Here is a 12515-nt window from a genome sequence, read left to right as displayed (position 1 = left end):
ATATTATGGGCACAAAGAGCTGTTTAGAGAAATGTGATAAAGCTTGAATTTAGCTTCATATAAAGTGAGGATTTTATAAGACAGAAGTGGTTAAAAATGAAACTCCCTTGCCACATTTTACTGTGGAACACAAATTACACTGACATGCGTTATGTGGGTATGGAGACTTAAGATGCAAATAATAGATAAAACAGATATAACTTCCATTTTATGCACTTTGTTATGAAGCACGTTCATAATTGTAATTTATCGATGATGACGTGACCATCTCACAAGGTACATACAACCACAACCAATCAAGTGCAACAAACACACACACATGCTTATGTCATTAACCAGCACTTTGTGTAACTCTCCAGTAAAAGTGAATCATTAAATAAACTATAATAAACAAAACAAACTCCATGGTCAGGACCTACCCACTTCAGTTCATACGTAGTTCAGGAAGAGATTTCCTCTAACCTCATCAGCAATGTTGGGAAAACCTAATTCAGTCTAGTTCACATCCAGTTTCTCTAACCTTCATCCCAAATGGTTTTATCTCTTGACATTTTCCATCCCCTGATGATGGAGGCAGCAAGGACCTATGAAACATCAGTAAACGTCTACCAGACTACACGACGCAACAACCCAGAAGACAGCCATCTTCAACCTTAACCATGCAACAAGTCTAACACATATTATTATCAATCTTGACAACACGAGATGAAGAAAAATTATGAAGACCCATCTTATGCAATATTCACCATTCCCCTGTTAATTCATGCTATTAGATAATGCTCTATCCTCCTTGTTTCTCAAATACATTCTGTCGACGTTCTTTCCTTACAGTTAGATGCAACATTCCACACACATACAGAACATGCAAAATCACAGTACCATAAACAGGTCTGGTCACTTTAGGCAATGGGAAAATGGGTAGCTGCCAAAGGCCCTCTGAGTTTAGCCGCCTACACCACGTGAATGAGCTTAAAGTTTCCAAAAGTATTTCTGAATATTTCAAGAACATAAGTGAAGACTTTTCAGATTATGTCACAGTAAGTATCCACTAATTACCCCAGATATTACCGCCATGCAAACGGCCAAACGCGTCAATGTTACCCTCTTAGGTATTAGAAGCACCATCAGCAAATTGTAAAAATCAATATTTTTTAAATTCCTTTCTGTTCTTTTTCCTTTTATCAATACAAATACATTTTGTACTGGCACAAAATTGTCAAGTTTTTATGAGTAGAGGGAGGGGGAGATCACACTTTGCCTCGGGCCCACAACAGCATTAAAGCTATCAAAATATTCTATTCTGCTCATCTCAATAAAACTGAATGAAACTGATTTTTCCTGGCTAAGAATTGTAATAAATTTAGACGTCTCTTGAATTATTACTTTATGGATACAAAATGAAGAGAAAATGTACAAAAGCCATGTCAGGGCTTTCTTGGGACATCAGATAACCTGCAGTTTTAAATTAGCCTTGTTTTAGTTAATACAAAGCAACATGACGTACGTTCTACTGAGCTACTTGCGAGAGAGTTTCACAGAGTGCTGAATATCTTGTGAGTGCCACCACACTAGCAGAACTCACCTTGGCCTGGACAAGGCCCGAGTTTTGTTCCAGCTGCTGTTTCAACTTGAGCAAGTCCTTCATCTTACGAGGATACACCTCCCGCTGCAGTAGTGCCAAATCAAACATAACAGCAAATAAAACAGATTTTGGTGGCCCCTAGAGTCATGCTAGCTCAAGTAATTGGTAACACAACATGCATGTACTTAATTTCATAGAGTCAGGTCACCAGCAACTCCTTATGTGGTTAGAATCCTGCGTGGAAAGGATGAAAATGAATCGCTTATATTCTTGTATCAGACACAAAAGGTCATGAAATGTATCCCAGTGTCAGCAACAAAGAACGTTGCTAAGCCAGAAGTAAACGGACACACAAGATATTCCAGATTCAGAAAAAGAAGGTCACATCTGGTATTCTCAAGTCAGCAGCAAATAGGCATGAAGGTGATCCTAAATCAGAAGTAAAGAGCCACACAAGGTACCAATGAGTTAGCACCAAGAGGTTACGTAAATATTGCTGAGTGAGGAATAGAAGGTCACATCTGATATTCTCAAGTCAGCAGAGAACAGCCACGAAAGATATTCCAGAGCCAGCAATAGAAGGTCACATGAGATATTTGTAAGAAAGCCGTCACTAAGGTCGGAAGTAAAGAGCCATATAAGGTGTCAGTGAGTCAGCAACTGAACTAGCACCAAGAAACAAGTTAAATGAATCATTTCCTGTGAACAGGTTACACAAGAAGTCACTTCTAGCTGACGATCACAATATTTTACGCACGGACCACGCAATTGGGCAATTGAACTAGCATGACTCTGCAAGCCACAGCAACCAAGGAAATGCAACATATCAAACAAGCAGCTTGCAAATAAAGATAAATAATGCAGCACTTATAAGCATGAGTGATACAGCCACACTATGTAACAAAGTGTGCACTTTTACTGCAGGTTTTATAACACATTCACGTTTTCACCCCCAAACCCCTCCCCCCTTAATTACATTTATAAATGAGACATTTTTCTGTTGTTTGGTTTCTGGGTCTTTGATAAAAAGAAACCTTAAAGCCACTGTACCTGGACACAACAGGTTTTTGAGGGTGTGTACAGAATTCACTAAATTAACACAAAATTGGCAGGAAGTGATTGTGTGCGTCCATCAGCATGTTTCTTGGTTACTCTGCATTTTATATCTCAAAAAGGTATATTCATGAAATGTGATATTGTAATCTATTATTATTGTTATTATTATTACTACTACTACTTTTTCCACATCCTACTGTCATCTGACTATCTTGTGGATCCATGGAATGTAATAAAATATGTATGTATGTATGTACACTAAAAATTTAACAATTACAGTTTTCACCATTATCAGTCCTGTCCACCACTTACTTTAAATGAAGCACAAATGCACAATCAATCAATTTTCTCTAATACAGATAAACTTTAGAATGCTTATTCAAAACAGTTTCGCTGTACAGTGTAACATCTGTAATACTTATTACCTTTGTGAGCAGAACAGTTTATAACTCTTGTGAAGTGTAACAGCATTTTGTAATGATGGTTAGCTTTTACGTCTTGCAACAACAGATTTTTATGTGCAGTGAACGAGTATCAAGACCACCCATGGATAAAAAAAATGCAAAAATGCATTTGAAAAATCAGTGTTCAGGACTGTTTCAGATCCCCGTTTGCAAATCCAATCCATAATTTTAGGAAACAATGCATAAACATATTTGTTGAGTTTCAATATTTAGGGCATTAGTATTTCTGGTGAGGAAAAATCAATGACCAAAATAGAGCCAAATGGCAAGGCGAAGTCACGGAGAACAACAACTTACAAATGAACCAGCTGCTCAGGACAGAGTCCTTCTTGAGAACGTAATAGCCACTCGGCTAGTCAGATTCCCCATAGCGTATTGAACCTAATAATGAATCAAATAACTCTTAAAATAATAAACTGCTTGTGTGAATCGGCACTCTTAATCCACTGCCAAGAGTCTGGTTTGAGAATAGGATTTAGGCCACGTAAATCCATGACACAGGAAATTCTGAGTTATTCAGCTGGTCGTGGAATCTCCCCCACCCCACTCAAGTATATTCATTAATAAGTCTCCTAATCCAGTCATTACTGTTGCATTCAGTTTCTGTAAGATCATTTTAATGTTACCTTCCCATCTTTACCTGACTAATGAATAATTTTATTCTTTGAATGTGATATTTTGTACATAAGTGGTTCGTAAACATGTAAATTTTGTCACCATCTTCTTCTAGCCGCAAAGGAGTCAGGCCATTTGTTGATCTGTTCCACAAATTTCTAAATTATTTCTTTAATATAAATTTTAACTTTAGTACAACAGAAAGGTTTTAAGGTTACATCTCATTATTTTCAGGTACAGAGAATCTATGTCAGGGAACATTATAGAATATATCACTAAGTTGTATAATTAAGCATTTCTGATTTCTGTTAGCCTGTACCACCCCACCCCACTTTCCCATCCCCCTTTGCCTGTTCAAACATGCGAGCGTGCAAACTCACACACACACACTCACAAAGGCAATCCTAAAACTATATGCAATTTTCTTCCACCAACCACAGCAGCAAACTAGACGCTAACAGTTGTCAGCATTGAAACGTGCACGTCGATGCATCAGTTACATTTGGCTAACATTCACAGCTCACGGAGTGTGCATCAGTGGACTGAAATGTTCAAGAATGGTTGGACAAGAATAACCAATGCAGAGCTCTCAGAATGGATGTCCACATCAGTCAATGGAGCACAGTCGTGGGTCTCGACAACAGAAGGTCAACATTAAGGAATGCTGCAACACGTTTAAGTATCAGTCGAGGTTCAACGCATATAGTTGTGAATTTTTTGATGCAACGAGGTTTCTGCAAGGTCAGCGCCAAGTTTCTTTTTCTTTGCAAAAGCACAATCACGTAGACACTGGTTCTCACCTTCTACAGTAGTACCACATTACAGGCAAAACTTTTCAATTGCATCACCACCATTATGACTCGGAAAGCGAACATCAGAGTATGCGACGGAAGCACCCGGCAACAGCTTAAGCTTAGTGTTCTCACACTCCAATGTTCCTATCCTTAAAATTATCAAGAAATGGGAACCACGGCGACAAGCGTAAGATACTGTGAGTAGCTGCGCAATGAACTGAAGCCAGCTACTGCAAGAAATGGGGAGGAAGGCTGTCACATGATGTTCCTGCGTTGTGCAATAACGCCCACCTTAATTTTTTCTGCCCACACCAAGGAAACCCCACAGGAGCTGAGATTCGAAGCTCTTGACTGCAAACCACACAGTCCAGATCTTGCACCTTCTATCTGGACCCTTGAAGGAGTCCTTGAGAAGTCATCGATTTGCAAATGATGGAAAAGTGGAGGGAGAGACGTATGCCTACAGTCAACCAATTTTTATGGTATAAGAAACTTGTGGGACCACTAGAATAAGAGTACGCAGAAGCAGGGAGACAATGCAGAAAAGTAATAAATCTGTAAACATTCAGAAGCAATATTATGTTAAGAAAAAGAACAACTGCGTATACTATTTGAATTGCCCTCACGTATAGTATGGAAGCATTCTGAAGAAAAATTAAGGGCATTAGTTCTATCCAAAATGTCTTATCTTCCTTACAGATGTTCTTAGATGTTGACATTTTAAAGTGCCTTGAGATTATTTGTTACATTTTGGTTATTTTATTCAATTTGATTTTTAAAATACTTCATTTTATTTGAATAGGAACTAAGTTTCTTTCATCAGTGCTTCATAAAATGGAAACTAGTAAAAGTCAGCCATAAATTTCATGGCTGGAATGACAAACTGAGAAACTTTCCTGATGAACATTTGTCGGTACTCCCGGTATGAGCTCACTCAAGGTACTGTTTCTGTTCCACCCTTCAATTAAACGCAATCACACTAGAGACATAAGAACTAACCACATCTGTCTTGTAGATTGCAGCTCTGCAGAGAGACATGGAAATTACATGAGTAGTTCCTTCAAAATGCATACTGTTCAGTCCTTAATAATCACCGTAACAGAGACATGCATGCGCAAATGAATATCACACAAACGTAACAACTAAAGCGCCATCTGAACTGTTCAGTTCTACTCTTAACCAATGCAACTGTTCATTAAGACATGGGCATTCAATTCATCCCTCATATGCTTATTTCTTCAAGACTCAATTCCTCATCAAACCCCAATGGAGAGAGTGCCTGCAATTTTCTTTGAAACCACAATCTCTTTGTCAGCATATAGATTCAGGCACGTTCGTTGCATCTGGACTACGCAATTAGTTCCGACAACCCATATTACTGCTTCTTAAAATACTATCAGTACTCATAATCCATCATTACACACCTTCACCAAAAACCAATTATTTCCATACCCAAACATATAAACAACAATTTACCAATGCAGTTCACTCATGCTTCTAAGGCTGCCCCTAATGAAACAAGCACGCGGCAGCACCAAGGGTTCAGTGAGGACGGGCGGGCGGGCGGGCCACAAAAGGGGCCATGCTGTGTGCATGAGCTGTTTCTGCCTTACACATGCCTGTGGGAAGAACCCTCACATGCAACTGGGGATGTACACGTGTGCTATGGGTGTCAGGTGTAACTGCGACTCACATGTACCTTCATAACTAGTAGAACTGAGAGAGGTATTACACCAGAGAGGGTTACATGATCTGGTTACTGCACTACAATAATCGATCGCCTCAAGTTCGTCTCGTTATTAATTCAGAGACAAGACGACAGAAATTCTAACGAAAGCTACGTTAAACCCGTTAACTGAGAGTGGAAAGGAAAGTCAGGATGCTACATCACTTGACTGTGGAGAACTGGAGAGCTGTACCTAAACATGTATTTACTGCAATATAAAATAAAGACACAAATTTCTGGGGTGTGCACACATACTTGAATTGTATAGTGCACTTCTCAACACATTACAATTCCCATGTTTATAACACTGAAATAACTGTACAAGAAGAATAAATTCTGGTCTGTTTGAAGTCGAGTCTTATCACTTACTTGGCAGAAAGAAACGATGTCAAACTTTGTGTTCAATTTAGTCATGCAAGGTCATAAATATTTACCATCATACCTTACAGTTCACTACGTTGATATTTCAATTAAGAGAACAGCAGAATTTTAGTGTAGACGAGCAAATGCATTATATTCACCCAAGATCAGAAATAATGACACGGCAGTGATGATAATTTAAGGAAATAGAAATCGGTATGATGTTCCTGTTGACACTCTCCAACGAGCTGGATTACTGCTTAATTAATTAACTAATTAATTAATTGTTCATTAATTTTTCAGCATGTAATGCTAACTAACACCTGCTGAGCATCATTTTGGTTGACTCCTTCAATACCTGCTTCAAGTGCCAGTTTCACAGTATTATACTGTATTCCTTCAGCAACATTATCAAACCCAGGAAATCATGCATTTTGGCAGCGAAGCCCTCCAACACCGTTCACGGTTTCTTCTAGTCTTTTTGTTCAAGGCCGCAGCAAAACTATCGACAACCTGACCTGATTGATGGTCATCCGATCCCAAGACAACAAATTCATGATGAGCTACGGGAAACAAGTTTTGGAGGCGGCCGTAACACCCTAACACATAGGATGCGGTGCCAGATGAAGTGGTGACTGAAGGCAAGGCAACGCATCTAATATTGATAGTGCAATAAGCATTATGAATTATTACAAATGCTACGTTGTCAAGGCTGTATTTGGAACCATATTATGTAATGAAGGGTGGAAGGTAGTCTGTCATGTCAGCAAACAACGCCATCCTCAACTTCCTACTGGATCACCAATTCAAGGGTAGTGACGGAACATTGCGTCCTTCAGGGGCTCAAGGATTGGCAGTGGCTTCTGATTCACACCACCTTCAATATTACGCCAACCACCAAGAAAAATAAATTGTGAGAAGGTCCATATACTTTAAAGCCTTAAATATGCACTGAAAAAATAAACAGTCCCATCTTATTAACATCAAAAATCTACCTTGATAGAAAAATATGTGAAATATTTCTAGTTCTGAAAGAAGCCAAAATAATTACTGAATGTTAAATCACAACTGAAGCAACATCTTTGCTCTTATGATGGAGGCTGTAAGCTTCTCTGAAACAATGGTAAATATGTACCACCTTGCACAGTGCTACATTCCAGAAGACGGATATCTTCATACACATGGCACCGAGAATCTTAAGACTCATGGACTTCTCACTGTGTTATCACATTGCAAACTTAGGTTGTCTGTTGTCAGATTTGACAGCATTAAATGATCTCAAATGGCAAGCAGACTAAAAATTGAGCATATTCTGTGATCTAATCGTTTCTTAACAGACTCTGCCCCTCATACTGCACGTGAAATGTGTCAAAGTCTAGTCAATTTCATACTCAAAAATGAAGTTCCGTGCCCTACGAATCTACCATCATCAGCACGGAGATTGTGCTAATGTTATCCTTGCATGTAAAACTACCAGATTCCAATTTCTCTCTCAGTACAGCAGCACTAAAGAATTGCCGTTGTGGAAAACATTTTGAGCATTCTGCTGCTATGAAACGGAAGGGCTTCAACACGCTTGAAAGACATGCCGGAGTGGCTCGGAAACTTGCGGACAACTTCCCTAACATAATCATGTGGCAATGAACCAATCATTCTTTGCAGCCAGCCGTGATGGACGCAGCGCAACATTTCAGCATATGAGCCATATGAAAATGTTTTTGACAAAGTTGTTTATGACGTATCTCATGAGAACCGAGTCTGTTGATTAGACATCTCAGTATTAAGCCAAACTCTGTAGGACATATGTTGGGTATCAGATGGACGGCACTCTTTGAAAGAATTATACCCCTGCAACATCATTTTCAGGAGGCATAATAAATGGGTCAGAGATCGTACTCAGCGTACAAGACTTAAAAGAAAATTCAAGTACTGTAGCATAAATTCTGTGCTAGACATGGGCCTTATGTTGGATGCTCTAAGAACCTCAAAATCATTCAGGAACATTACATGATAGACAAATTACATTGTCTCGTTTAATTGAAATGCCACGTGTCACAATCAAAGATACGTAATCCTAGAGAATCACGGACAAGCACAAAATGCAGCTGATAAATTAGAATTTCAAGGACTTATGTTGGAGGACTCGAAAACCAGTCAATCCGACTTTCTCCAAAAGTTAAGCGAGAACAGTAACAAACAGTTTATGCATTGTTTTATCCAATAAAGTGGCCGGAAGAAAGCAACCCACGTTTCATAGGAGAATTACTTTCAACACGTGACTGCAGAAATATTTGTTTTTTGGGGATTTAGTGAAATCATGTTCAGTGCTAATTATTATTTTGTTCAAAATGATCTTTAACCACTGCAAATACATCATTCATAGAAACAGCCAAATGCGAGTGATTCGTTCTCCATATCTGATGTAAACACTACCATTGCAAAGAATGACTGGTTTAATGTTTGTCCTTCAGCGACTTGTCTCAATCTTTAGAACAAGATGAAGATGTTTAACAGGGACGTTGGGAACAAACTGTATGGCTCGTATAACACCCCTAAAGCAAGGTGTGGTTCACATAAAATCACCTGGAACTTCCTGGAGGTACGATAAACACAATAAGAAACCATATTTGGATTAGGTTGGGCTTTATTTTTAGGGTCATTCATCAACATCATTTCAAAAAATCTAATACTGAATAATTCGATATTAATTCTTTTCACGAGCCAAAAAATGACAAGCAAACTGGATCTCTGAGAACAACCAATCAGAAGCAACATTGTCCTTTCACTTACGCATAGCGCTCCCGAGCGGCGTCTTCTCTTAAGGGTCACTAACCAAAGTTCTGTACGCATTCCTCGATCTCCTACCAATATCAACTAAGACTCGCCTTTGCCCAAATCAGTACAGCTAAGTCCCTTGGCCATGCTCTAGTTTACGCACATTTCTAACTGTGCTGCATTGAACACAGATACGGTTCAACAACTCTGGTGTTCACAGAAATGCGTTATTGAGACCGTAATAGGGACAAAGTTTCTATGCAGAATCAGACTTTTTTTTCAGAAGGTAAGCAGCTGTTCCTTAGAGGCAGGCCTGTCCAGTCTGAACCCCGGTGCTGAGAATCCCTACCTGGAACACGTTGCCCTTATTACGAGCCGCCTGACCCTGGGGCTGCTGTTCCTGCTGTTCTTGAGCACCTGCCTTCTTTTCTTTTCCTTTGTCTTTTTCCTTTTCCTTTTCTTTCTCTTTGCTCTTCTTCTTGTCCACCGGAGGAAGTGGGGGTGGGCGCGGAGGAGCAGGGGTAGACTCTGCGGCCGTGCAGCACGCACTCTCTTGTAGCAGGAAGCAGAAGACGTAGAGCAGAAACAGGATGCTGGTCCCATAGAGGTACGTGAAGAAACCCTGCAACACAGATCACTCTCTGCACTCAAAATCCGTGCAATTTCAGTCAGAAGAGACAACATGCGAACGTTAGAATAGATTTATACTTTTTGAACTACACAGATGTGATGATGACGACATGGAATATTTCAATGAATGAAGATGGCAGTCTTCTGGGTTGTAGCGCCGTGTAGTCTGGTAGAATTTTAACAACATATCAGAGGTCCTTGCTGCCTCCATCATCAGGGCTCATTACTCTGATGATGGAACCAGCAATCCACAACGTACAACCCACAAGACAGCCATCTTCCATCAGTGTCCTGTGAAATGTGTTCAAGCCTGCCTCCAGAATCTGAAGCATCCGCTATACTGAAGAGTTTGTTGTGCAGAATAAGGAATGAGAAAAATGACCTTGGTGCACCTCAGAGTTAGTTCTATCTTAGACACATAATTCCTTCTTGTACAAGGTACTTTGTAGATCGATGTTTAAATCTGCCATTTGACAAATTCACAATTTTGAAATGTCTGCGTCACTTGAAGCGAATGTCAGGTTACAGACAACCAATCTTAAAAATATTAAAATGATGGCATAAAACAGACATAGGCATTTTAATGTGATTTGTCTCGCACTATACGCCTCCCTCAGCTGGGGACTCGCCTTCAAGCAAATGACATTGCATTAATTTGGTTCCTTCCACTTCGTGCAATGAAACGACCCAACAGGCAACGAACTGAGCCCAGCGCCTCAGTTATCTAAAATCTGTATCTGTTTCTGCAGCTCCAATTCAGACCTTCTTCCAGTGATTAATATGCTGGAAATGATCAGTTAAAATCAGAGTTATATTTCTGAAGAAAAAAAAACAATATTTTAAGTGAACAGATATTCTTTAAATATTAACAAAAAATAGCTGTGATACTTTCTGCCGCTGATTACACAAACCTTTGACGAATAAAATAATGAGGAAAATAATAATTAAGAAACTTGAATGTAGACATAATTTTAAAGTATCCAGGTCAACATTGATCAGATGTCACAGAAAAAGTGGGCCCGTGCACCAACTATCTGTGGGCTTTAGGACTCAGAACAGAGGAACCGTATGGCATTTTGACTGAGTTTTGAAACCAAAGAAACTTTGTTACGTTAATTACAATGTGTATGGATGGGGTATCTAGTACAGTTCATACGGGTAACCTGTTGGATCCGTTCCCAGTGCACAATGGCAACGTCAAGGAAAGACACCATTTGGGTGTCCTAGGCAGATACGAGGGTGTCATGCAAGTAAGAAGAGTAGGCAAGCGGCACAGAAACTGATGTTTTCTGTAGTCTATAAGAAATGTGCTGTAAAAGCTAGTAAGTGAAGTTTAAACACTGAAGATGAAGACAGTATCCCCAGTGAAAGATGAGAGCAACATGACTTTGTTTCTGACAGCGAAATGTTTGCCGTGCTTCAAGTGACACATGAACAATAAGAGACTTGTCGTAACACGCAATTATATGAACATAAAATATTTCGCTGATCACTTAATCACACTTCGGACCGAGAAGAGGTCGCCGTCAACGTCCATTCCTCTAAAACACTTGCTGTCTTGGGTAAGTTCTTGTAGTTTTGCATTTACAAAGATGTAGTCTAAGGGCGAGTCCGAGTCGTTTTACGTATCTTTTTGTATCGAGAGAAAATATTTGTTATTTGAAAGTTATCGTATGTACAGAAGTCCCTTAAACCTTTACCATTACTGTTTTAAATTTTATGGACTATTTTTCTGTAAGAATTATCACTTTCTTTCCATTAGCAATTTTATTAAGTGGGATTATTAATCACTCTAAAAAATTAAGAGAAATTTGTTGTGTGTTCAAAGAACGTTTTGTGCCAGACTCTGTCATGTTTAAGGGGTAATGTGTTTAAGTCTCGTGCACTCCTCACAATCAAGACTTTCATAAGCACGTGTACTACATTTTTAACACGCACATTTTATAAAAACCAGTAATAAACTTAATATACCACACGTTTCAATAGTTTTTTTTTCTCTGGGAGATTGGGGTGGGGGGCATTCTTCTGACTGCATATAAACCATGCCTGTTGCAGAATTTGAATGATTTAATCAGTAATGTTCGCCATTTTACTGCCGAACAAAATAAATTAGTTTCAGTGAAGGAATGCAACACATTGCTTGGACCAGTCTTGGCATTCTACAGAATAGGAACGTCATAAAATGTGTGTCTAAAGTATATTATTTACTTCATTAGATTTACTTAAAGCAGACAAAAACTGCATGAAAATTCTGACTTTAATATTTTACCTGTGGCACATACTAAATGTTACATTGTTGCTAATGATGTTCAAGCTTAAGTGAGACATGGCAAGTAGATAGATCAGGCGCCTATGGAATCGAAAACGTGTGAAATTAAATGATCGCCACGAATTTTGGAGCAAGTCCAGTTTCTCTGACATCAAAAAAACTTCGGGCAGGCGGGAAAATACGACCTCCCTTTATGCAGAGGGCGGCTGGATTTTGCGACGTGTGAGGAAGGCAATGCCTGTCC

At 39.2% G+C, this 12515-nt stretch overlaps 1 protein-coding gene across 10 annotated transcripts in view; it reads right to left on the bottom strand.

Annotated features, from left to right (window-relative positions):
- Nucleotides 1-12515, bottom strand: part of OtopLa (proton channel otopetrin-like a) — an 89837-nt gene that overhangs the window by 26504 nt on the left and 50818 nt on the right. For 8 of the 10 annotated variants that reach the window (XM_087357344.1, XM_087357349.1, XM_087357340.1 and 5 more), the window contains 2 exons: nt 9722-9994; nt 1583-1666 (listed from right to left, as the gene is read on the bottom strand). In XM_087357344.1, the coding sequence (XP_087213470.1) occupies nt 1583-1666; nt 9722-9994 (357 nt within the window). The remainder of the gene's footprint in view (nt 1-1582; nt 1667-9721; nt 9995-12515) is intronic. The other 2 variants (XM_087357345.1, XM_087357347.1) reach the window with 2 other exon arrangements.

The sequence above is a fragment of the Zootermopsis nevadensis genome, unplaced genomic scaffold (assembly GCF_977971745.1).
Source record: "Zootermopsis nevadensis isolate Lab colony 2312 unplaced genomic scaffold, Znev_1.0 Znev_ptg000028l, whole genome shotgun sequence".
Taxonomy (NCBI): domain Eukaryota; kingdom Metazoa; phylum Arthropoda; class Insecta; order Blattodea; family Termopsidae; genus Zootermopsis; species Zootermopsis nevadensis.
This window is presented reverse-complemented; position numbering and strand designations above follow the sequence as displayed.